Here is a 25,754-nt window from a genome sequence, read left to right on the forward strand (position 1 = left end):
TGGGTGATGGAGCAAGAAGCTGTCTAAAAAAAATAATAAAATTAAATTAAAAATAATAATAATAATAATAATAATACCCTGTCCTAGATCTTTTCTTGGATATACTTGGAGTATCCTTCCATATCATTGCAAAAAAAAAAAAAAAGAATCTCATTTCTTTTACAGCTACATCAGTTTCATGTATAGTTGTGTTATAATTTTTTTAACCTGTTTCTCACTGATGACTATTTGGTTAAGCTTCAATGGTTTATTATACTAAACAATGTGTCTCAGTACATTTTTGTTGAATACAATTCCTTAAAGTGTAACTAATGGGTCAAAAGGTATGTACACATTTCATCATTAGCAGATATAACCGAACTAATCCTCCAAAAGAAAATACAACTTTAAGTGCTCATTTTTGCCAATCCAAGAAGAAACAAACAAACAAAAAAGGGTCTAGTGGATTTTTTAAATTTATTTATTTATTTATTTTTTAAGACGGAGTTTCGCTCTTGTTACCCAGGCTGGAGTGCATGGCGCGATCTCGGCTCACCGCAACCTTTGCCTCCTGGGTTCAGGCAATTCTCCTGCCTCAGCCTCCCGAGTAGCTGGGATTACAGGCACGCGCCACCATGCCCAGTTATTTTTTTGTATTTTTACTAGAGATGGGGTTTCACCATGTTGACCAGAATGGTCTTGATCTCTTGACCTTGTGATCCACCCACCTCGGCCTCCCAAAGTGCTGGGATTACAGGCATGAGCCACCGCACCTGGCGGGGTCTAGTTGATTTTTAAATTTACATTTCCTTAATAAAAGGACCATTTGTTTTGCTTTCATCTGTGAATTATATCTTCATGTCTTCTGCTGTCTTTTTCTATTGTGCTATTGATCTATTTCTATTACATTTGTCTTATAAATTTGTCTTAAAAATAATGAGGATAATTTACTACATCTTATAAACTATGCTCTAAAACCCATTAGTTATCAAATACTAAGGACAAATTACTTTATCTAGCTATTAATTGTGCTTTTAAAATAAAAAAGCAGAGGCCAGGTGCTCACATCTGTAATCCCAGTACTTTGGGAGGCCAAGGTGGGAGGATTGCATGAACCCAGGAGTTTGAGACCAGTCTTTGCAACATGGCAAGACCTCAATTCTACCGAAAATTTTTTAAAAATTAGCTGGGCGTGGTGATGTGCACCTGTAATCCCAGCTAGTCAGGAGGCTGAAGTGGGAGGATCATTTGAGCCCAGGAGTTCAAGGCTGTAGTGAGCCATGGTGGCACCACTGCACTCCAGCCTGGGTGACAGAGTGAGACGCTGTCTCAAAACAAACTATACAAACAAAAAAAGCAGAATAATTAACTTAGCAAATATAATTTATGAGTGAGGGATCTCACTATATTTCCCAGGCTGGTCTTAAACTTCTGAGCTCAAGGGATCCTTCCGCTTCAACCTTCCAAGTAACTGGGATTACAGAACTGCGCCATTGTGCCCAGCTAGCAAATATAATTTTAGACTGCAAAGAAATATTTTAAGTATGTTTTAGGACATGCTGTATTGTATTTGCCTTGGAATACCCTAAATTTAATCAAGGTTTTCTAAAGGTAAAAGATTTCTTAGAATCACAGAATTTCAAATACTCAAACGCTACTAAATATCTTTACTAAGTAAAACCTTTAAGGCTAATAGGATGCAAGAGAACAACAACAAAAAGTCTATATATGCAACAGAAGTCTATATATGTAAATTCTGGTCACTTGAACTATTCTACCTTTAAGAAATTAACAAATCCCGAAAGTGGATAGGAAGATTGGCAGAAAATTCAAAGGTGTTCTGTCTGCAGGGTATATACAATTCAGTTTCCACTTAAAAACTCAATTACCTTAACAGAAGTTAACAGATTTGGCTTTTGCTGAGGAATTTATATGGTGACATCCCACAAGCCTTGCTGAAGGTTGGATTCTAAAGTCAACTGTAGATTATCACCCCAGTTACCGATTATCAAGTAGAGGTAATTTTGGTGAACCACAGGGATGACTTTTTTGAGACAGAGTCTTGCTCTGTCGCCAGGCTGGAGTGCAGTGGCACGATCTCGACTCACTGCAACCTCTGACTCCCTGATTCAAGCAATTCTCCTGCCTCAACCTCCTGAGTAGCTGGGATTACAGGCACACGCCACCACGCCCAGCTAATTTTTGTATTTTTAGTAGAGATGAGGTTTCACCACGTTGACCAAGATGATCTTGATCTCCTGACCTCGTCATCCACCCGCCTCGCCTCCCAAAGTGTTAGGATTACAGGCATAAGACATCTCGCCCAGCTAAGGGATGACCTTTTTTTTTTTTTGAGACGGAGTTTCGCTCATCACCTCACCGCAACCTCCGCCTCCTGGGTTCAGGCAATTCTCCTGCCTCAGCCTCCCGAGTAGCTGGGATTACAGGCACGCGCCACCATGCCCAGCTAATTTTTTGTATTTTTAGCAGAGACGGGGTTTCACCATGTTGACCAGGATGGTCTCGATCTCTTGACCTCGTGATCCACCCGCCTCGGCCTCCCAAAGTGCTGGGAATACAGGCGTGAGCCACCGCGCCCGGCCAGGATGACTTTTATAGCTATTTGTGTGTTCTTAAGCACATTTATCCTTTCTCGATTTTTTGCATTTTTGATTAATTTTTTAGCCAGTTATACTGTGGTCTACATATAATACTCAAAAAATGTAGCAGTCTATAAATGTAAATGGAATCTTTATTCTATAGTGTTAAATTAAACCAAGACTTCTTAACCTGGGCACAACTGACATTTGAGGCCAGATAACTCCTGTTCTAAGGCAGTTGTCCTGTGCACTGCAGGATTCTCAACAGCATCCTTGGTCTTTACCTACTAGATGCCAGTAGCACTGCACCCCTCATTGTGACAATCAAAAATTTGTCCAAACATTACCCAACGTCTCCTAGAGGGGCACAACTGCACTACTCCCACATCATAAGACCCACTCACTGGGTTAATCTAATTGGCTCTAGTTGGTGGGTAAGATTATATTCTGGTGTGTTTGCTAATGTTTCCATAATGGGAATTTTTATTAAAAAAAAAGAGGCATCAAAGGAAACAAGAAAATGTCAGAAGGTGAAAAAAGGGCCCAAACCTGAAAATTTTCAGAAAGTACTTTTTAATTTAAAAAAAATTCGTCACTGACACCACAGACTATTCTCTTTGTAGGTATCTGTGCCGGTTCCAACCCTAGGGCTCATAAAATCAAATTACTAGGTCAGGATCAGCATTTAAGAAAAGTAGAATAGAAATAGCAAGGGGAAAATCCTCAAAATTTTGAAAAGCATAACAAGAAAAAAGGCTCAAAAACACATAAAGCAAAATGATTACAACCTGAGAACCAGTGAGTAAGAACACTGGCCAAATTATTATTTTATTACTTTTTGGAGGTGGGACAGAGTCTCACTGTCACCCAGGCTGGAATGCAGTGGGATGATCTTGGCTCACTGTAGCCTCTGCCTCCCAGGTTTTCAAGCCCCCCAGGTTGCTGGGACTACAGGTGTGTGCCACCACACCCAGCTAATTTTTGTATTGTTGGTAAAGACAGGCTTTCACTATGTTGGACAGTCTGGTCTCAAACTCCTGGCCTCAGTGATCTGCCCGAATAGGCCCTCCAAAGAGCTGGGATTACAGGTGTGAGCCACCGTCCCCAGCCAAATTGTTTCTTAATAAATGTAAAATGAAAGGCAAGATTTGTCCTCCTTTCTGCCCTTCTTTTTAAGCATTTCCATTTCAAACATTAATGTAATCAAACCTCATTTATCCAGAATTTGTTCTAATAAGCCGTGATTAAGTTTACCTATAAAAAAACTAAAGTATGCTGGCAATAAAAGACTATAGCCTTGTTAACTTTAAACCCAATTTAAAAGAAAGAGTTAGGCTTGAGGGTTTTAACATGAACAGTAGTAATTACATAGGAATTATAGGAGTTTATCTTATTTAAGTAAATTCTAAGAGGAATCATATCAAAATGCTTTTTGCTGTTAAAAGACATTATTGAATATATTTGGAAGCATCTCTTTTTTTCAAACAATTTAAGATATTCTTGAGTTTGACTAGCATGCCCAAATATTCTTTCTTTTTTTCCCTCCCTCCCTCCCTTCCCTCCTTCCTTCCTTCTTCTTCCCCTCTCTCTCTCTCTCTCTCCCCCTCCCCCTCTCTCTTTCTCTTTCTCTCTTTCTTTCAGCAAGGTTTCATTCTGTTGCCACCCAGGCTGGTATATAGTGGAATGATCATGGCTCACTACAGCCTGGACCTCCTAGGCTCAATCGATCCTCCCACCTCAGCCTCCCGAGTAGCTGGGACTACAGGCACACACCACCACACCCAGCTAGTCATTTTTTTCACTTTTTGTAAGGACGGGGTTTCACCACATTGCCCAGGCTGGTCTCGAACTTCTGGGCTCAAGTGATCCACCTGCCCCAGCCTCCCAAAGTGCTGGGATTATAAGTATGGGCCACCATGCTCAGCCCAAATATTCTTAATTATATCAACAGCTGACTTTTAAAAAACCCAAAACTTCATATTAAAAGATATGTTATTCAATACTTCAAAAAGTACTTATTAAAATAATTTTAAGTTATAAAAGCTTCATTTTTTAAAAGAAATCACTTTTCTCCTAAGATCCTTACCTTTCCATTTGTATGCTGTTCCACAGATTATTACTTTCACAAAAATATAGCATAGTACTAAGATATATCATGCAGCCCCCAGCACTAAAACAAATCAATTTTAGCAGCACTAATTCTCCATAGAGTACCACTTTCTAGATGAGGCAGATAAACAACTGAAAATCCAGTAAATCTATTCATAAAGGGGATCATCTCGAAGTAGAAGCAAATTCATAAGTATATTGCTTGCTTTTGGTACCTCACTTATTTTGCATTTCACAGATTACTTTAGTAAGAAAAAATACCAATAGCAGACAAAGCTCAAAAGAAAAAAAAACCCACAAATTTCAAAATGATGCTGTTAGTAAAGCACTAATCAACACCATCATGCATCAACCGCTGAGGGTTAAAGCCGAAAAGCCCAGTATTTAACTATTTGATCTTCACAGACCAAGCAAGGACTTAGAAATCATCTCACGTGCAACAGTCTTTGCATAGCACTCCATTTTATCCATGCCACAAATATGGTAAATTTAGTAGTTACCAATAAATAAGTTGGGGGTCAAAGGGACTAAAGCCTTAGACTGGCTCTTTATCATAAGATATCCTCAGACAAACCTCCCCATTCTTCATTCTGGCTCTATAAAATTAAGGAGCAGAGAAAAACTGGTAAGTGCTTGACTTTACATAAAAAAAAGGCCATGCTATTATTTCCTTTCTCATTTTATATATATGTGTGTTTAAATAAATCCAACTACATCACCATCCCCCACCCTATCCCTCCAAAAATCTAGCTTAAAATAGGTGGTGGGGAAAAGTATTCCAAGTATTGCAAAGAATATCAATTTAGCAATTTCAGCATATTGTACTTCAATCATTTAAGAATCAACTTTAGTACCAGTGGCATGTTAAGACAGCCAAACAGTAAAAAATGAATAATGGGCCAATTTCTGGGCTTTACCCAATATATAATTATATAATATATAATTATGTATTCATACAACCAAACTCCAAAAGGAATAAACATGAAGTTTGGTCTAAAAATGTCATAACTAATCCCTTATTTACCAAGTGATGAAGTAAAATAAAAAAGATATCTTTATTATTTAATCACAATGTCTGCTGATATTTTAGCAACTATGATTTGAATACACATTTAATGTTACATTTTTATTACTGACTGTAATATGCTAACAGAAAATCTGTATCCACTGACCCTCTTCCCTATTTGGCTATAAAATGAAGGACTACCTTAAGCTATGTGTTTAAACAAACTGGGTAAGAGAAAAATTTTTAAATTTTTACAAAGGAAATAAGCATTCTTAAAGACAGAAATGTATATTTCACAAATTTTTAAAAAATCAAAATCATTTCGAGATTTACATATACCTTTAAGCTAACAGATGGAAGTACATTATAAGCTCAAAGTCATCTTTGGTGCTTAGAAGTAATCAATTCAAGTAAAGACCTGACACTAAATAGAAAAATCATGATACATAGAAAATTAGATTAAAATTGACCAATTAGCACTTCTACTACAAAAATAAGGCTGAATTTAGATCTTCACAGCTATATTTACAAGTGTGGAAGCAAAATCATTTCATGACATTGATTAAGTGAATGCTATATCCCAAACTACAAGACTAAAAAAGTTATAAATCTAGGCATTTTGATCAATGCAACAAGAAATAGGTTGAAAATTATTATTTATATCTACATAGCCAACAAAAAATTCCAACTACTGATAATCTGGACTATAAAAATTCCCAGTCTAAGAAGTCAAAGATGGCACTGTCTTAGGAAATCTACTGTTTTCCACATAGAAAAACCTCTGGGAGAATTATTAATTTCTCACTATATGACTGAGAAGCAAAGAAGTTGGTATCTTAAACAGAACGTTTAAAATATATATACCAAGACAATACATAACTGGGGCTGGGGGGAGTGCACAGTGGTTAAGATTTTACATAGCTGTGAAGAAATCTGGGTTTAGAATCCTGGTTTCATCAGTTGCTAACCCAGTGGCTTCACACCAGTCATGGAACCTCACTGAGCTTTCATTTTCTTATTAGGATACCTCCAACCTTTCACAGGGTGACCTGAGAATTAGCACAGGATGCTTAAAGCAAACTGCTGAGCCCAGGGCCTCACGTACAAGCACTCAAGCATTAGTTACCATCATAATTATTTTTGTTGTCATGGTATCCAGGACAAAAAGTTTTCCAGCAGTTTGTGGAGTGCTTTTTCTCTTATTCCACTTGCTATTTTATGAATGTAATACTCAAATACTCTCCCAGAGATGTAAACTTGCATCATGCATCAAAAACATAAATGAATCTCTTTTTAGGAAACATGCATCTTGTCATTCCTGCATTTCTTCTCAGAATATATTGATGAAGAGAACAGAATAACCTGAAGCCTTACTCCTCCACACAGACTTGAGCTTGGCTCCATAATGACCTTAATCTACAATGTATTCTCACTCTAAATTCAGAATGGACCACCACCTTCTGCTTCCCCAAGACCTAAATGGCTAAGAAAAATGGTTCACTCAGACTGCTAAATAGACAACGTCTCAATGTAGTACTCAGTTTCGTTTGCGTACAAAGCAATGTAAAAGTAGTCACAGAAGAGAAATAGGACCACAGCTTTCTTCTAAAGACAAGGAACTGTAATTAACAGCAGTCATTTATTTTAAACAAAGGTTACAAGGGGGTAAGGAAAATTTTACATGTGACCTCAGTCATCCTATGCTTTTCTCCCTATGCTTACTTTCCCCAATTAAAGATCTAAAATAGGCCAGGCACGGTGGCTCATGCCTGTAATCCCAGCACTTTGGGAGGCCAGGGTGGGTGGATCACCGGTCAGGAGTTTGAGACCAGCCTGGCCAACATGGTGAAACCCCATCTCTACTGAAAATACAAAAATTAGCTGGGAGTGGTGACATGTACCTCTAGTCCCAGCTACTTGGAAGGCTGAGGCAGGAGGATTGCTTGAACCCAGGGGGCAGAGGTTGTAGTAAGCCAACATTGTGCCACTGCACTCCAGCCTAGGTGACAAGAGCGAAACTCTGTCTCCAAAAAAAAAAAGACATAAAAATAGTACTTCAAAAAAAGGGACAATATTAACTATTAAAATAATCCCATAGGGAAATATATATACATATGTACATATATACACACCCAAATAAATATGGATCTGCAATAATGTTATCCCCTAGTATATTAAACACTCAATATATGCTCTAAGGTAAACTTAACATTGCTGTCATATTCTAAGGTCTATACCAATTTCCCAGTAGCATATAAAAATCCAGGCATAGCTGGGCACAGTGGCACACGCCTTTAATCCCAGCACTTTGGGAGGCCAAGGGGTGGGGGGTGGGGGGGCGAATCACTTGAGGTCAGGAGTTCGAGACCAGCCTGACCAACATGATGAAACCCCACCTCTACTAAAAATACAAAATTAGACAGGCATGGTGGCACATGCCTGCAATCCCAGCTACTCGGGAGGCTGAGGTAGGAGAATCGCTTGAGCCTGGGAGGCAGAGGTTGCAATGAGCCAAGATTGTGCCATTGCACTCTAGCCTGGGCAACAAGAGCCAAAGTCCATCTCAAAAAAAAAAAAAAAATCCAGGCACAAAGAAATATCAATACCCTAAAAATTACTCTCCAGGAAAAACATTAAAATTAAAATTTGAACTTCAATAACTTTAAATACATTTTAAAGCAAATGTAATTAATTAGAAAATAATGAAAACCTTGGAAGAAATGCCAGGTTCTGATAGAGCAGAATATAGATCCGTAACAAAATATGAAAGAGATCAAAGGAAGAGACATATATGAAGAATTTTAATCCTGGTTTTGACCTAATTTTTTTAAAAGTCTGATTAGTGAACAGCAAAATAAGGAGATACTAAATTTAAAAACCAATTTTACAACAGTAGAGTGTATGCTTATAGTCAGCACACCTGATACTAAAAACAAGCTTCCAAAATAACATTTCCAACCGATTGGTAAACCACAGTGACAAACTGTACACACAAGGCAAAGGGTCTGTGTTCATTTTACTACTAAGGAGTAGATGGCATCAGGGCTGCCAATCTAATACTTCACTTTTGCAGGTACCTTAACCGCTCTTCTGATAACTACAAGATCATTAAGTGTACAATGCATTGTCTCACATTTAGTAGATGTCTATCCAGATGATGTCATCTGAACTTCAAGCAATCCCTACAACTCAACCAGTCAGTACTGATGGAGTGGGATCCTCAAAATAGCTTTCCCTTCCTCCCAGAGTCTAAAAGTTAGGAAGTTAAAATGGAGAAAGTAAGTTACTCTTCTTCCTTTATTTCATTCCCTTAAAACTGAATGCATCCAAGGCTAAAAAATGGGACTTAAAGTCTCCTTTGGTGACTAAAAAAAGCCAAGAACAAACTGATAAACAAGTATGTAACAAAGAATGGGCTAAAATAGACTAGAAATACAAAATCATATTTTTAATGCTTTTGGAAAATGAACCAGTGAGCCAAAAATATTCAAGACTTTTTATATACATGCAATATACACTTAACAACTATTTTAGTGAAAACACATTTCATTTTTTAATATTTACCAATCACTTCTCATGCTGTAAGCTTTCCATATGATAAAAATCACAATTAGCTCTAAAGCATAATTCAATTTGGTATCTGAATTATGGTATCATTAAGTTTTTAGAAAAAGGTAGCCTTATCTATGAAATGTTAAGCTTCAGAAATAGAAGGCACATCAGCATCAACTGCACGATTAACCCAGGATGACTATGGTAATTAGAAAGAAAAGGGAGTTACACATCTGGGGCTATGAAGGTAAGACAAGAATGCAGTTTGACAGAAGGTGGTTTGTTATTTAACAAGAGCAAAGAGAAATGCAAATACTGTTTAGTTTTGCTAACAAAAAAACGAGAAGGTTCTACAAAAAGTACAATTAGAAAACACTATCATTTGCTTGGCTACATTTGTATTTAATGGACATGAGGTAAAAATATGAGCCAATTTGGAATGAACATGTCATAATCTCACAGTCAACTCCTGATTATCTACACTAATGTAAAAGGTGGGGGTTATCTTAAACAATTTGAAGCAATAGATGGAGAGTTCTCAACTTACTGCTACTTTCAGCCAATTTTTTCCCTTCTTAAAGTACTCTGTCCTCTAAAGGTTTAGACTCTAGTGTTTTAGGGTCCAAAAAAGGCCATCGGGAAGAGGCCTGACCGATAGACCATCCCCAAACTGAACCATCCATCCAGAGATAACTGAGTTGACGTGACTGACACATATTCCAGTGAATAAACTGCATATGGATGGACACTACATGCCAGCATGCTTCAGTGTACTTTCTGAAACTGTAAGAATGATGAATGAGACTTCCCAGCAAGAGCAAAGCATGCTAGTGCCTAGTGAAGAGAACAAGTATCTTACCTCCTGCAGTAGATCGGCCTGCTCAATTGCTTTAAGGACATTTTTCTTGGATGTTTCCTGAACTTCCCCTCCCAAAAGAAACTCATCCAAAATAAAATAAGCCTTCTCAAAATTAAAGATGATATCTAGTTCACAGACCTGAAAAGGAAAAAAAAGAAAAGAAAAAACTGTTACAACTTAAAGAAGCAACAGATGCTTATTCACTACCAGATAGTGAATACATCTGACCAGAGTGAATCAATCTTAATTCTTTCTAAAAATGACTAAGTGGGCCGGGCACGGTGGCTCAAGCCTGTAATCCCAGCACTTTGGGAGGCCGAGGCGGGTGGACCACGAGGTCAAGAGATCAAGACCATCTTGGTCAACATGGTAAAACCCCGTCTCTACTAAAAATACAAAAAATTAGCTGGGCATGGTGGCACGTGCCTGTAATCCCAGCTACTCGGGAGACTGAGGCAGGAGAACTGCCTGAACCCAGGAGGCGGAGGTTGCAGTGAGCTGAGATCGCGCCATTGCACTGCAGCCTGGGTAACAAGAGCGAAACTCCATCTCAAAAAAAAAAAAGACTAAGTATCATTGACTTCAGTAAGCTTAATTTCCAAATCTCAAGTACTTGAAAACATATTCCTACAAGCTACATAAGGCCGGGCTCTGCATGCTCCCAATGAGGGTAACTTAATAATTTCTACTTATAAAAACTGATCTTTAAACATATATTTCCTGGGTAACATGATCAGAACTGCTAACCAAATCTAAATTCTATACTAGGTACTTCCAAGGTATTAATGTTTGTAGTTAGATCTGTTTATATTTCACTATGTTAAACCTCATCCTCACCATCTTAATTAAATGAGTTAGGTCTATAGGGCCAGCAATTCTGAAAGTTAGAAACTGAATAGGCTCACTGATGAGAAATACTCATTCCCGCCCTCTCCTGCGGTTAGAATCCCAAGACAACCAAATAATAAACTTGTTAGAAAAAAGGTTCTAAAAAATACTATGACATTCAATTTCCTAAAATAAAATACTACTCACACTGCCAAAATACTTGTCAAGTAATTCCACATAACGATGAATTATTTCCAGGGTAATTAGTTCATTGTCCTGATCCTCAATAGCACAGCAAAAATACAGACTAGCATATCTGTAACAAAGTACAAATGTGAAAAAAATTGTTACCCTGTAATCATGTTTTCTAAATATATTCTTGTATCCTATTATGAAAGACCAAGTTTATTCAGCTTACTTCTTCTTTCACAACAGTACAGATTTTTCTCCTAGACTACGAAAGTAATAAATGCGTAAGAGAAATTTTGAAAAGCATAGGCAAGAAAAAAGAAAAAACAAAATAATCATACCATTTAGAATAAGTTATTTTGCCCCTCTTTCTTTCAGGTTCTTTTCTATAAACATATTAAAGTAGAGCAGACCCAGTTTTTTCCTAAATTTACTTAATTAAAACAAAATATATAGCAGATTAATTCAAACTATAAGTACAGGGAAGAAAACAAACCTTCCAACTGAAGGAGGACTTATGAAGGTACTGTCAAGGTGAGGTCAATATTTTGGGATATCTTATTGGAACGTGTATAATACACACACAGAGAAGACCTTAAGTCCTAAAATCTCAATGAATTTTCAAAGTGAACCCAACTACATACCAGCACCCAGATCAAGAGGCTGAACACTACTGAGCCCTGAAACTCCTCTGATACCATCTCCCAGTCACAACCTCCCATCCCCAATGATAACTATGCTCTTGACTTCTAACAGCATAGAATTGTTTTTAAAAAGGTTTCTAGGATTGTGAAATAGACCACAAGAAAAGAACAATAGCTCCATGTTATTACAGAAGTTAGAGAAAGAGAACAGAAAGTTCCTATCACTTAAGGGAAACCGAGACCTATCCTCAAATTTTCCAAGTTCTACACTGTTGAACTGAAGGGTAGTTTATTTACCCTAGAAAAGGGAATAAGGTTGGGAAACTTATATTCTTCTTCAAATTATGATTCTAGCATATGGAACCAGGTTATGCTTGACCCAAGGAAGCAAAACTGCAACCTTGAGGCATTGCAAGTCCTTTGAGGGGATTAAAAGGGCATTTTAAATGGTTTACATGGACTTAAGGCTTTTGAAAAGAAAGAAAATAAAAACCTAAGATATGCTATACAGAATATATCAGTTGAGATTGTAATTCTCACTGAAGATCACTTAAATGATTTTTATAAAACACAATGGGCAGTTATTACTCGTAGCATTAATGTAAAATAATACTGCATACAGAGTAACATGAACAACCTGTTTTGAGACTCAGTGAATTCTTGCTCTTCAGTATGAAAATAACTGGTATTCACACAACAGCATTAATTTCAATATTATTACAACCATTTCATCTTATTTGATGTTTTCAACAGCAAGTACTATCTTTCATCCTTGATTACAGATTAAAAAGACAAAAAAAAAAAAAAAATGAGGCCTAAGTGTACAGGGCCTACAAGTGCTAGTACTGAGATAAGAAACCTGATCTTTTGACCTTAACTCCAGGCTTTTTTCTACTGTATCATAAAAACTCACTTGGGATATATATTATGACTTTGTGCATGTCTACTCTATCTGACTTCCACACTAAGTTATTTTAAATGGTGGGCCTCCTGCAGTCTTACTGAGAGGAGGTATTCACATGTGTTCATTTATCATCATTGCGAAGGGAGTAAGTCATGGAAGACAAAACAGGGTATCAATGCCAACTTTAACAAAGTGCTCCCTCTCTTTCCCATCACTACTCTGTTTTTGCTTATCTACTTAAAAGAGAATGGAGTATTCTAACTCTCTATCCTCCCTAACCCATGCTCATTAAATAGAACTTTGAATTTGGGGAAACTGAAAAATAAGTAAGATTCCCTGAATTAAGGCAACTAAAGAATACAGTAACTGACATAAAAATGGTAGATTAAAAACCAGATATGACTAGCTGATAGGAACAGAATGCTAAATAATGTATTATACAGAGGTTACTAACAGTTTCAAGTAAAATTCCTTTTATTCGTATTTAAGATTTCCTCAGTGCTACTATTGAACAATCTAATGCTTGTACCATCCCTGCTCCTTATCCACAGTACTGCCTCTTTTCTTACAAATAAAAAGCACTTAAACACTAGTCAAAGCTCCTAAACTGCATGAATCACTTGGAAGCATTAATTTAAAAATCATCAGTAATGATGTGTCTAAGCCCCAGCCAGTAATATTTAAACAAAAAACAATAAAAACAAACCCCATAAGACTATCTAAATGTTTACTTTCACCCAGAATGGAAAAAGAATAATCAAATTAATGAATTTGTTCGTGTAGGTGAACAGATAGCTATCAGGATAATAATGTAGCTCTTTCCAGAACGCTTAGGGAAGGAAGAAACAAGCATAATAATTAAGTACCATTCATTGAATCCTCACCCTACATGAGACAGTAAATGTCAGCTAAGGCTTTTGCATACTTTACCATTCTAATCCTCACAACAACCACGTGCCTGAGATACCATTATTACTTGCATTGATAAGAGACCCAGGTTTGGGTAACTTCCCTAGGAACAGCAATTTGACTGCTCAAGTTTTACATTAAAAACTATAGCCAGCAATTGTATTAAAGTAATCCCATACCTGGCAAAAATTAAAATATGCTCAAAACAATATTTTAAGAGGTTTGAAGAAGAGAGAAATAAAAAATGCCATACTGATTCAGTAAAAGATTACCAAGAGAACCTGAAGTGTACTTCCTATATTTAGGACTAAATGGTTTTAAAAAATTCAATAATAAGCTCATTTTGTTCTCTTAGTGCATATTTGTAAGTCTAAATCTGAAGTAAAATTAATAATAGACTAATAAGAAGAAAGGTATGTTTGGTTATTTTTAGCACAGTGGATTAAGCTTACTCTAATTACTGGCACTCAGAGAACATCTGAAAGTGCCTATTCTTATATTCAAAACACATGACTTCTCCATAGTCAGCTAAATATCAGCTGACTGTGGGTGAATGTAGCTAAAGTATTCTCAATACCCACTGGTATGTCATTCAAAATTCTTTTGTTAGTAAAGAAAATCAGTAAGTATTCTTTAATAAATTCTCAAGCTAGTAATTTGGAGAGATATATGTTTTTAAATAAATTTGAAAAGACCTTAATCCAGTGACTCTTCCACAAAATGCTACACAAAACAAGAATCGAAAAAGCATAGTATTCTGTCTTACAGGGATCTTTAAGAGCATTTATTTTAGAGATAAGGAAACAAAGTGACTTGTTTAAAATCATAAAACGAGCTAATGTTACAAAGGGAACAGAACTCAAGTCCCCAGATTTTTAGTCTGTCTTTTCAGGTAATATTAATTATCCTTATCCCTCTATCATTCCCCCTCAAAAGGGAGAATTTATATGCCAAATAGGATGAAGAATGTCAGTGAGAAAATTTAACAAAAACAACAAAAAGCACTTGCTGGCATGAACAGCAAAAGTGCTAGTCCAGAATTTCTCAGGAGCTAAGCAGTAATTCTCTTGCTTAAAAAGGTCTTCTCTTCCAGTAGTAGGAAAAACAAATCACTTGGTTATACCAACAAAAAATATGTCTGTAAGTGGTATAGTAGGTGAGGTTTTTGGTATGAAATGGAAGGGGGATGTATAGAGAAAGAGAAGATAAATTCTACCTTTTGTATATGACTGATACCTCAATAAAGCACTTAGTTTTTTTAAGTCCACCTTTCATTTAAAGGGCTTTGATATAAGTATCAGAGTTGGGTTAGATACCTTTATAGCTTTTAAAAGAAAAAGTAGTGGCTCGACACAGACACATGGGCTGAGTGACATGTGCGTGAACAACAACCAGTGCTTTCCTTTCTTCCCGGAACAGTCCATTCCTGGGACTGAATCCCTTGCTGGTATTTTCCTCCTCCACACGGGGGACTCCTTCCCCTATCTAGAAATAAGCTTAAAAATCTCACACCTTTTTTAAAAACCTTGTTCCCCACTCCTATGTCTATGAGCAGTTACCACCTCGTCTCCTGTCCTTCACAGCAAAGTTTCCCAAAATAGTCTACACATGCTATTTAAATTTCTCCACCTCTTCACACTTCGCCCCATTACATCGAGAGAGTTCTATCTCCACTATTGCACTGAAAATGTTCTGGCAAAGGGCATTATATGAAATGCTCACTGTAAAATCTATCAGATTCCTTCTTCACTTTCATTGAACTTTATGAAACATCCGGCACTGGTGAAACTCTCTTCGTTTCCCTGACTTTACTGACCCAAGACTTATTCTCTTTGGTTCTCATTCCACTCTGAAGGTCTCTTAATCTCCTTTGCCTGCCATTTGAATGCTGATGATCTAATACTTTGTCTTATTCTCCCCAGACTTCCATACCTATGCCAACCACATCCCACCAGAAAATCAGGCTTCTCATAATGAAAGTCACATAGACATCCCCAAATCAACTTGCCCCAAAATGAGCTGAGTTCTCTAGCTCACCTTGTACTCCATTAGCAAACCAGAAATGTGGAGATCACCCCACTCCTCCCTTTCCTTTGCTGCTCTCTCCACTTTTTGTTGTTGTTGTTGAGGTTCTCACTCTGTCACCCAGGCTGGAGTGCAGTGGCCCAATCAGGGCTCACTGCAGCCTTGAACTCCCAGGCACAGTCAATCCTCCCACCTCAGCCTCTAGAGCAGCTAGGACTACAAGTGCATGCCACCACACCCAGCTTTTTCTTTTCTTTTCTTTTTATAGAGACAATGGGGTCTCACTAAGTTGCCAGGGCTGGACTTGAACTCCTGGGCTCAAGCGATTCTCCTGCCTTGGCCTCCCATGTTCTTCCCACTTCTAGAGGTGACCAAGTGTTATCAAACCTATCTCAATCATAGCCTTCCTTTCCAGTGCCTGGGTTAAGTACCTCATTATCAGGTAGTTTCCTACTGATCTTGCAGTTGCCAGTCTCAGCCCCTCCTGCCCTCATCTATTGCCCTACTTCATTCAATCTTTCAAGATATGTAAACCTGATCTTTTTTCAGCCCTGTTTAAAACCTTTGCCTCCAAGCTTAAGATCTGAGTTGCAGCCCCATGTCAATCACTAACTGGCATATGGCCCTAGACAAGTCACTTCTCCCAAATTTGCATTCTTTATAAAACTAAAGTTTGATCAGCAATGGCAGTTTTCAAACCCAGGAACTGTCGCCTGTGCAGAGGGCAAAGGCCAAGTGAGCCAGGGTACAGGATCCTCCTTCCTGATTTCACATGGAACAGCCTCACTTCCACTCATTTTATTTAAGGTTCTACCCATGGGGCAAAAAGCTTAACACAAAATCAAACAAAATCACTTGACTAGATTACTGTAAAACATCTCTCACCTCTCAAATGATATGATTTTTCTATGATCTTAAATAAGACCAAACCAAACACTGGATATAAAATCACCCAAAGATACAAAATCACCAAAGATCATTTAATAATAAACAGAAGTCCTCAATATTTAAGAAACTCTGTCTTATAATCTCCATTTTTTCCTAGCCATCTCCCTGACAAAATACCCAATCCATATTTGGAGTGCATTAAAGGAAAGCCCAGAAGAAAACCAGACTTCTCTCCCACCCTCATTGTATCCCATACTGTTAATTCCATGCATACTTCCCACACAAGAGAACTTTTTATATGCAGAAATGCTCTTATCTTAAATTCAGTAAATCATTCAAAAGGAAACAAATGGGGAATAAAGTAAATGTCCCTTCAAAAAAATCTTCTGTAAAAGAAGAAAGTTTATTTCTTTTAACCTAGTTAAAATGATCTTGAGAAATTTATTTTATGGTATTCAGAGTTTCAGATATTTATAAAATAAAGATGTATAGCATTAAAAACAGTTTCAGTGTTAAAAGCCAATCTATGAGTCATTTTGCAACATCAATTTTTTTTAAAAATCTGTCAAAATTATCTGTCAGATTTAATCACACCCCCACCACACAACAAGGGTACTTTAAGTTAATAAACACTACTTACACACAGATCCTGTATATACACAAAGTTTTTAAAACATCTATGTGATTGAAATAGTCTACATATTCAAAATATTTATATATAAGATTCTAAAAATCAGATAAAGACATGTCAAATATCAGTCATTACTTTATAGATTTTCAGGGAAAAGGGATTAGACTCTATGTGTACATGTCTAAATTAAGAGAATTACTCACACACTTTAAAATACTGGCCCTACTTTCCCCTGTAATGAAATGAATTCATTAAACTCTTCTATAAAGATGATTAAGCGTGAATAATCATTTGTGCCTTTAATTATGTAACTAATTTTCAAATGATTTCCCTGCCTTTATCATTTCAGCCTCAGTAATCAATCAAAATACTAGTTATTTTTAAAACACAAAGCTTTATCTTAAACCTATTTCATCTAAATCTTTATTAATCATTATTTATAAATGTCATCACTCAAAACTCTGCAATTTCCTAAATGACCTAACATTTGATTCTATTGCACCTTTCTGATAAATAAAAATTATACCTTTTGTAAACAATCTTCAGATCTCGCCACTCAAGGAAGCTGCACATTTTAGGTTTCCGTGCTAAAACGGTCTGAACAAGTTCTCTGGTGATCTTTTTCTTCTCTTTGTCTGACAGTGGGACATACCATTTTTGCAGTCGAAGCTTTCCCTGACGACTAAAAAGCAACATAAACTGCATCTGTTAAGATAAATAAAATCAAGATTACATGGCATACTTTGAATCAATAAAGTAAGATTATGTGTTTCACAGAGAAGCTTTGGGGGATGGGACATTTAAATGACAAATGATTGGTAGCAATCAATATTTCTATGCCAATTAAAATAGCAAATTCTTTTGAACAGATCTTCTAGATGCAAACTTTCCAGTCCCACCTTGTTCCACATTACATTTGGAGGGGAGTGTGCAGGAGAAAAAAAAGAAAAATAGGTAATAAACTGAAGTGAAATTTTGAAGAAAAATAAAGATCATCACTCTTTCAATTTCAGAAACTATTTTCTACCTGTGCTATACATTGCGCAGTCTCTATATGCATCAAAAGAGAATGGTAGACATCAATTGGTTTGACTTTTGAAAGAAATGGAAGACCTGCTATTTTTCACCCTAAGGTCGTTCTTGTTCCAGGCCGAATTACTTGTAGACAGTAGCTTATATCTTGGAATGCTTTCCTCAGTTTATGATGGCATATTTTAAGCAAAACAGAATGATCCAAAATATTAACCAAAAAATCCCATAAATACAAATTTTCCTTAATCAAAACATGCTTTCATCTTACTTTTAAAACATTCCAACTTAAATATGTACAAAATCTAGAACTGAGTTAATGTAGTATTATGACAGAGAATACAAACGTTAAAAAGGCCACAATAAGATTTACACTTATTAAGATTTAGTATTGAGACATTATATGAAATACTTCATTTAAAACAAAAAATAGTATCTACAGATAGAGTGTATACTGAATTCTAGTATATTTTATACTTAAACTAATTTGTATGTATTTATTTGTAATCTGCAAATGTGCTAATTAGCCTGCATGTTTCATTTTTAACGCCAAGGGTTTTTTAATTCAATTGGTCATCACAACTGCAAACAGTATTGTTTCTACAAAGGTAATTTAAAGGCAGAATTTACATAGGTATCGTTTTTTCTTTTAACCATTTTAAGTTCCCTTAACAGCGTTACTGCAAGTAAGATTTAAGCCTGATTCTCAAGATTCATCACACCATCTTGAATTTGAACACGGGGAGGGGAAATTTACACAACCACTGTAGAATAAAAATGGGCCCTAAATTTTGGTAAGAAGATTATCGTCGCTCTTTTGTAACCATCCAAAGAGGTATCAACACGATATCTAGAAATTTATGATGTGGCAATTCAACTTCAGTAAAGTTAAAATGTGTCACTTAAAATATGTCAGGGGCACAAAATTTACGGACATTATTAGAAGATATCGAAGTGCCTCCCGAACAAGTCCTGAAGATAGCGGCATTCTAAGGGCGCAGTAAGTGAAACATCAACTGGACATTTACTGCAAACCCGTTACCAAAACTTGGAAAAGAATGAATCCCGTTTTCCTAGATCTTAGCCACCAGAAGGGGTGAGGGTTTGCTTTCGAAAAGAGTATGAGCTCAAGGCTGTCTGGAGCAGGGTCCTGTATCCGCCCTACCACTTTGCAGGACGAAAAAACAATGTATTCTCCTCAAAATAAATTATGTGCTAACATGGGACGAAACCCGGTTGCAAGGCACGAGTATTCCTTCTCTCGTGGTAAAAACCAACGCTTTGATTTCGCCGAAAATCACAGGGTACCACAATTCCTCGAGATTGGCATTAAAAACAATGGGCTCAGCCGCGGCGCGGGCTCGGGGCCAGCGTTCCACGGGTCCGGCCGTCGCCGGTGCCTCCCCCGCTCCCGTGGACCCACTCCATCACTGACCAAGCCCGGGCGAGGTGAAAGGCAAGGAGCGGAGCAGACAATGGCATCCGCCGCCGCGCAGGGGGCGCCAAGAGTCCTCGGCCGCCACCGCCCCCAGCCCCTCCCGAAAATGCCCCGCAAAACTTGAGGCGATTCTCGAACCACAGGTGCCGCGGGGCTGTCGCGGAGTCCGGGACTGGCCCCCACATCCCCGGGCGCGGCGCGGAGTGGTGCGCAGGGCGCGGACACGGAGAGAAGTGAGTTGCAGACGCGGCGACCCAGTGGCGGGCCGGGCGGGCGCGGGGTGGGGTCGTCGGGGCGCGCGCGGGGTGTCAGGGGGCGCGCCCAGCCCTCCCTCCCGCTCTCCATCCCCGGCGCCCCCGTTTGTCCCCAGGGACTTACGGCGGCCGCGGGCCGCGGGCGCGGCGGAGCTTGGCCGGCGGCGGCGGCTAAGGGGAAGCCCCTGTCGCCTTGCTGAGGAAGAGAAGCCGTGGTGCTGTGGGGAGGGGACCCGGCTGGCGGAGGGCAGGCTTAGGCAGAGAGGGGAGGGCGAGCCGACAGACCCCGCCCCGGGGGCCGGACGAGGGAGGAGCCGGGGCTGCGGTGAGTCGAGGGGCGGGCTACGCGACGCGCGGGAAGCGGCTCAGCCGTCATCAACGGCACCGAAGGCAGCGCAGGTGACCGCTGAGTCCAAAGAAGACGATTGGAGGCTTCTACGCCGAGAGGGGTGGTGCGAACCGGAAGCCGGGCCACGTGACCCGGAAGCGGCGTCTGCCGGGCCCGCGCGCCCGCGCACTCCTGCCCGGTGCCTCCGGGACGCGCGCGGGCTGCTGTCCTGGCTGTTTAATGAAAGGAGGACGGGATTCTGCGGCGTCCTTAGCCTAGCCGGAGGTGCGGGGCAGAGAAGGTGCGGAAGGCGGAGAGCCAAGTTCGAGCGCTGATGATTCTCGGTGTCCCCAGAGGGTGGGTCGGGGAGGTGTGACAGCTGACGACGAGGGTGGGAGGAGTGAGGGAGTGCTGCAACACTGAAAAAACAATTCAGCTAGTCTGTGGAGCTAGTCACGCGTTCACGGGCCATTTGCTATCATTCTGTTCCAAAATTGCCCAGAATCCAGGCTGTCCATCCCATTGCACTGCTCCAGCCCAAGCCCAGACACCTTTCGCCCCGAGCTTCGCAGGGGTCTGTTCCCTGGGCTCGCCTCGCCCCTCCTTGATGCTGCGGACTGGATGAGTTACCGTCCGTTCGGCTGAAAAGCCCGGACAGCACCTCACCTTCGAGATCCCGCTTCCTTCACACCCGGTCGCCCCACCAGCCGTCTGGGTTCCAGTTTAGCACTGCCGACGACTTGCTGTGCGTGGCATGTCCTTGCTCTCAAATGTTACATCTGCGAAGCCTCACCCTAAAACCCTGTAAGAGTGATTCCCTTATTCATCCGCATGCCCGTTAGCCTTTATTTAGCACACCTTAAATTATATTCATTTTGCATCCCAACCTAGTTCACTGCCTGGTTAATGTGAGTTGGGCTAATAAGGACTATAAAATGATAAATTTGTTAAGAGCTGTAATGCTGAGCATAATGCCGGGGCATAATGGATGTTCATAATTTTCTGAATGATAGAATGGATGGATCATCTAGTCCTTTACAGATAAGGAAAGGGGAGCCCCACGGGATTAGGTGACCTTCCTTGAAAAGCCACGGGTTTCCCATATCGAATGCTATTCATTACCCGAGTCACCTAGGTTCTTACAGAGGAAGTGAGAAAATGGCTTTTGTTGGGCCATGCCCCTTTTGCAGAGGTTCCAAAGTATAGTCCCCAGAATTTTTTAATGGCCTGAAGTAAAAAAGGAATGCTAAATTTTTCATGAAGTTAAATGTAATCAACGTAAAGGGATCCTTTATTAGTGATTATATTCTTTTTGTGTGCATTATACTATCTATGAATCTAAGACAGTAGTTTTGGGGGCATTTTAAAAAATGCCTTTGTATGGCAAAACAAAAAAAAATGTGTAATACCTCCCCTTTTCAATCACTACTATGCTGCTTGGAAAGTTTCCTACTAACATGTATGATTAACGCATACTGGAATATTAAAGGAAGAGGACGACGACACACGGCACAGAACTGGCTTTCTGTAGTTCTTTAGGTCCCCTCGACCCCACCAGATTTCTCCTTGCTCCCTGCCCAGTCCTGCCCCAAAGGTGCTTTCGAATGTCCCATTTCTCTCTTACTACAAGAAACAGATGCCATTAGCCAGTTAAAAGATAGCTCAAATGCTACACGATGAAAATTCGCCCTCTGAATCCAAATGCTGCGTTTCTCTTTTTCTGTACAAAACACTTATATCCTTAAGGTTCCTGAGACAGCCACCTCCAAGTTTAAACTCGGGTTATGCTCCTAATGTTGCTCTGGCTCTGAAAATGAGGACGGGAGACTTGCTGATGACATATTGGCAGTCTCCTTTCCCTGCTCCTAGCCAAAAAAAGGTGGGGGTAGGGGTAGGGAGGGGAGGGAATTGTGGGAAAAATAATTAGCCGCTGAAAGCAGCTATTACATAATCTTGGCTGCTTATTAATTTAGCAGAAGGAATGGCTTATTAAATTCTAATAGCAACAGCCCAACTGCAAACAACCTAGCAATTAACAGTGCAGGGCCCATTATTTTGTTAATATGTTCTCTTCTTTTGGCAAGTGTATGAGAACAAAATTTATAGAAGCAGATGGTCTTTTTCAGTAGATTATAGATGGTTTATTCCCTTGTCTTAGTATTAAGTGCTAATTGTGCATTCACTGTGAAAGACAAAAGAAACATGGTTGCCATCTTTGTTAGTAATTAACTGCTTGACTTTGATTCCCACAATTTCCCAATTGTAGGCTTTGTTATATACATGTTTCTTCTCATCTAGTATCTTCATCTGTCATGTCAATTGGTTGCCTTTTTTAATCCTCTGTTTTTGTTTTCTTTATGATCCTGATTTACTGGTGTTAATGATATAAGAATTATACACAATTCGTTTCATGAAAAATTAAAAATCAGATTTTATACTTGTTTCTTAAATTTGAAAAAAAATACTTCACTGTCATTTATGCTAAATGTAAGAGGTGAGGGGGAAAACAGAAATTTTTACCCTCTAACAATAAGATTTTGAGGCTTTTTATGTAATCTTTCCAAAGTTTTCAAAAATAATTTTAGTTCCTGTTAAATATGTGATGGCCATATACTTTTATCGTCTCACTCTCTCAAAATACGATTAAATTTTTAAAAAGGGGACTATTTAAAACACATACCCATGTGGAAAATAAAAGAGAGAAGGAACATTTACATGAGGATGTCAATAAGGATGTCAGCTCATCATTTAAACACTGATGATTTAAAGAAAAATTGTAATATATTGATATTATGGAGGAGCAGAAGTGAGGGGAGGTTGAAATAATGCTAAATCCTCACGTGCTAAAGGGAGGAAAATAGATAACATCCAAAATAAATCACGAAATAGAATTACTAGCATATTCTTTAGATACCAGGAAGTAAATCCCAGACGCAATTGTGAATTTCTTTCTGTGGACAGAAATGCGTCTGGGATTTACTTCTTGCAGTAGGATGTAATAAAGGGTATTATTACATTTTACTTAGATTTTTTTCCTTAAATAATTTTTTAAATATTGTAATGAAGTCGATAAAAACCATTCAGTTGCTAGCTCTGTATTATGGACTTTTACGGAGTTCCTTTAGCCAGTCTATGGATTATTTAGAAGTTATTAAATAAAAATGCCCAATAATGGAATTCAGTGCTAAAGCTGTGTAGAAGATCACAGAAAGTGTAAAAAAGATGCTTAGAGTTTCTGAATTTGCATCTCCAAAGATAAAGTTGTTCCAGGGAGAAAAGTGGCCTAAAATAATGAGGATTTGTGAACCAAATCATTTCAAAATAGATAGAGCTGTCACTGCCAAAGTCCTCAACAATGAGCTAAAGAGAAATGTGGAACATATGCTCTTTTTCAAAGCCTTTTTCCATAGCTTTGAATAAAATACAGGAAAATTACTACTCCCCTATTATCATTAGGTTAGAGCAATGATTCTCAGCCTGGGCACTTTTGCCTCCCAGAGGATCCTTGTCAGTGTCTGGAGACATTTTAGTTGTCACTACTAGGAGTAGTAGGTGATGCTAGTAGTAGGTGATGCCAGCATCTAGTGGGCAGAGACCAGGGATGCTGCCCAGCATCGTATCCTGCAATGTACAAGACAGATCCCATAAAGAATGATCCAGCCCCAGATGTCAGTAGTGCCAAGGTTGAGGAAGAAATCCTGGGTTGGTCACTGAGAAGATTAACATGAAGTAGCATGTATATATTTTTTTGATCTTCGACCTCTGATATTTTTTTTCTGCTTGGTCAAAGTAGCATGTTTTTATAGACATTTCAAGAAATGGAACAAACACTATCTTCATGTAAGTTTCTCTCTCTCTCTCTCTCTCTCTCTCTCTCCCCTTGCCCCCCCTTTCTTTTTCAGAGTTGGAGGCATTATTCTCAATGTCTTCTAGAGAAAATCATAAACTGCTGAAAAGACTGGTGGCATACATAAAGCAGTCAGTACCTCTTTAATAACAACTATCCAAATTGGTTTTAAAAAAATAACCCCAGAATATTGGTAAAAGTTAGTTAAGCACTTGAATCCATGAGATGACTATTCCATACATACGTACATTGTAAATGTTTGTTATATATCTACTTTATGCTGGGCACTCTGGAAGGTAATGAAGATTTAAAGATGAAAAAGATACAGACTTGGTCCTAAAGCTCTATTTCTTCTGACACAGAATTTCAAGTCTTTTAGAGACAAACCCTGGGTGGTCAAAGGATAGTCACCAACCAAACGTATGAACATTTTCTTTTAGGAAACCCCTAGAGATGTTTCATAGAACCTTAGATTTCTGTAACTAACATCTTTGAAAACTGCATGCTCTAATGACCTCCCAGGGCTCTTCGCAATATTTTCATTCGGTGAATTTTTATGACACTCTTAATTCACAGCAATATAAGAGAGAGATTCTATATGTCTTAAACAAATGATTTCAAATAATGTCTTGATTTGGTCCTTGAAGTGAAATGCTTCGACAATGATCTAACTCAACTCCAAATCGCTAAACCAGTGGTTCTGGAATATTCTCTTAGAGGACTTGTGAAAGTACAGGTTGCTAGACCTCATTTCTAGAGTTTCTGATTCAGGAGGTCTGAAGTGAGGCCTGAGAATCGCTTTACTAACAAGTTTCCAGGTGATGCTGATGCTGCTGGTCTGGAAACCACAATATGAGAACCATTGCTCTATACCAAAAAAAGCTATGATATCCAACAATAAAGTTGTGATATAATTTTCCCAGACAAATCATCTAAAGGAAACTTAAGATCTGAATTTTTTAAAATCTCTGACCTCATTAAGCCTGAGAAGATTAGAAGAGTAATATTCCCAGTTATATTCACCTGAAGCTAAATCTATATGCACAACTGAGAATGACATGATTATTATATGCCCTACACAAACTAATGCACTGTCATATTCTAAGGCAGAGATTGGAGTGCTTAGGGAAACTTAAAGGTTGCCTCATAAAAGTCAGATGCTTACTTGATGAAAATCACTACCTTAAAAATATTTCCCAACTACTCATCGCAGGTAGGAATCACCTCTGAAATATTTCGTAAGCAACTAAAGACATGGGGTAGAAAGGAAGAAGTTGAAAGGGAATAGCTATACAGAATCAATGTGCCCTGGGGGTAAGGCAGAAACCAGAGACCCATATGTAGTAATCAAAACCTGCCCATTCTCTTCCTTAGCACACAGCTAGACCTCATTCCTCTGCTTCCTCTGCAGTTAGTTGTGCCCATGGAGCTGAGATCTAGCCAACGAAATAGGAATTAAAGTGACAGGCCTGGCTGGGCGCTGTGGCTCATGCCTGTAATCCCAGCACTTTGGGAGGCCGAGGTGGGCAGCTCAGGAAGTCAAGAGATCCAGACCATCCTGGCCAACATGGTGAAACCCCATCTCTACTAAAAATACAAAAATTAGCTGGGCATGGTGGTGCACGCCTGTAGTTCCAGCTACTCATGAGGTTGAGGCAGGAGAATTGCTTGAACCTGGGAGGAAGAGGGTGCAGTGAGTAGAGATCATGCCACTGCACTCCAATCTGGTAACAGA

The 25,754-nt window shown here is 38.8% G+C and overlaps 2 protein-coding genes across 9 annotated transcripts in view; one reads left to right on the forward strand and one right to left on the reverse strand.

Moving 5' to 3' along the window:
• The window catches only part of AP1S2 (adaptor related protein complex 1 subunit sigma 2), a 30,526-nt gene extending 10,423 nt beyond the window's left edge, over positions 1-20,103 (reverse strand). For 3 of the 8 annotated variants that reach the window (XM_008989003.5, XM_078363393.1, XM_078363394.1), the window contains exons 1-4: positions 19,969-20,103; positions 17,650-17,828; positions 11,141-11,249; positions 10,106-10,243 (exon numbers count right to left, since the gene is read on the reverse strand). In XM_008989003.5, the coding sequence (XP_008987251.1) occupies positions 10,106-10,243; positions 11,141-11,249; positions 17,650-17,828 (426 nt within the window). In that variant the 5' untranslated portion in view covers positions 19,969-20,103. Of the gene's footprint in view, positions 1-5,188; positions 5,285-10,105; positions 10,244-11,140; positions 11,250-17,649; positions 17,829-19,587; positions 19,667-19,968 lie in introns of those variants that run through there. The other 5 variants (XM_078363391.1, XM_078363390.1, XM_078363392.1 and 2 more) reach the window with 3 other exon arrangements.
• LOC118150646 (uncharacterized) lies at positions 19,373-20,914 on the forward strand. Its single transcript, XM_054251449.2, has 3 exons — positions 19,373-19,548; positions 19,592-20,473; positions 20,675-20,914. The coding sequence occupies exons 1-3, from the start codon at positions 19,373-19,375 to the stop codon at positions 20,778-20,780; spliced, it is 1,164 nt and encodes a 387-aa protein (XP_054107424.1). The 3' UTR covers positions 20,781-20,914.
• Positions 20,915-25,754: the final 4,840 nt, after the last annotated feature.

The sequence above is a fragment of the Callithrix jacchus genome, chromosome X, assembly GCF_049354715.1.
Source record: "Callithrix jacchus isolate 240 chromosome X, calJac240_pri, whole genome shotgun sequence".
In the NCBI taxonomy this organism is placed as follows: Eukaryota; Metazoa; Chordata; class Mammalia; order Primates; family Cebidae; genus Callithrix; species Callithrix jacchus.

What these genes read in the sequence shown, in the direction of transcription:
- LOC118150646 (XM_054251449.2), top strand. Translation starts at nt 19,373, where the DNA reads ATGGGACGAAACCCGGTTGCAAGGCACGAGTATTCCTTCTCTCGTGGT. An exon ending in CACGGGTCCGGCCGTCGCCG is followed by an intron (nt 19,549 to 19,591) that starts GTGCCTCCCCCG and finishes TCACTGACCAAG; the next exon opens with CCCGGGCGAGGTGAAAGGCA. An exon ending in GGAGGTGCGGGGCAGAGAAG is followed by an intron (nt 20,474 to 20,674) that starts GTGCGGAAGGCG and finishes AAAATTGCCCAG; the next exon opens with AATCCAGGCTGTCCATCCCA.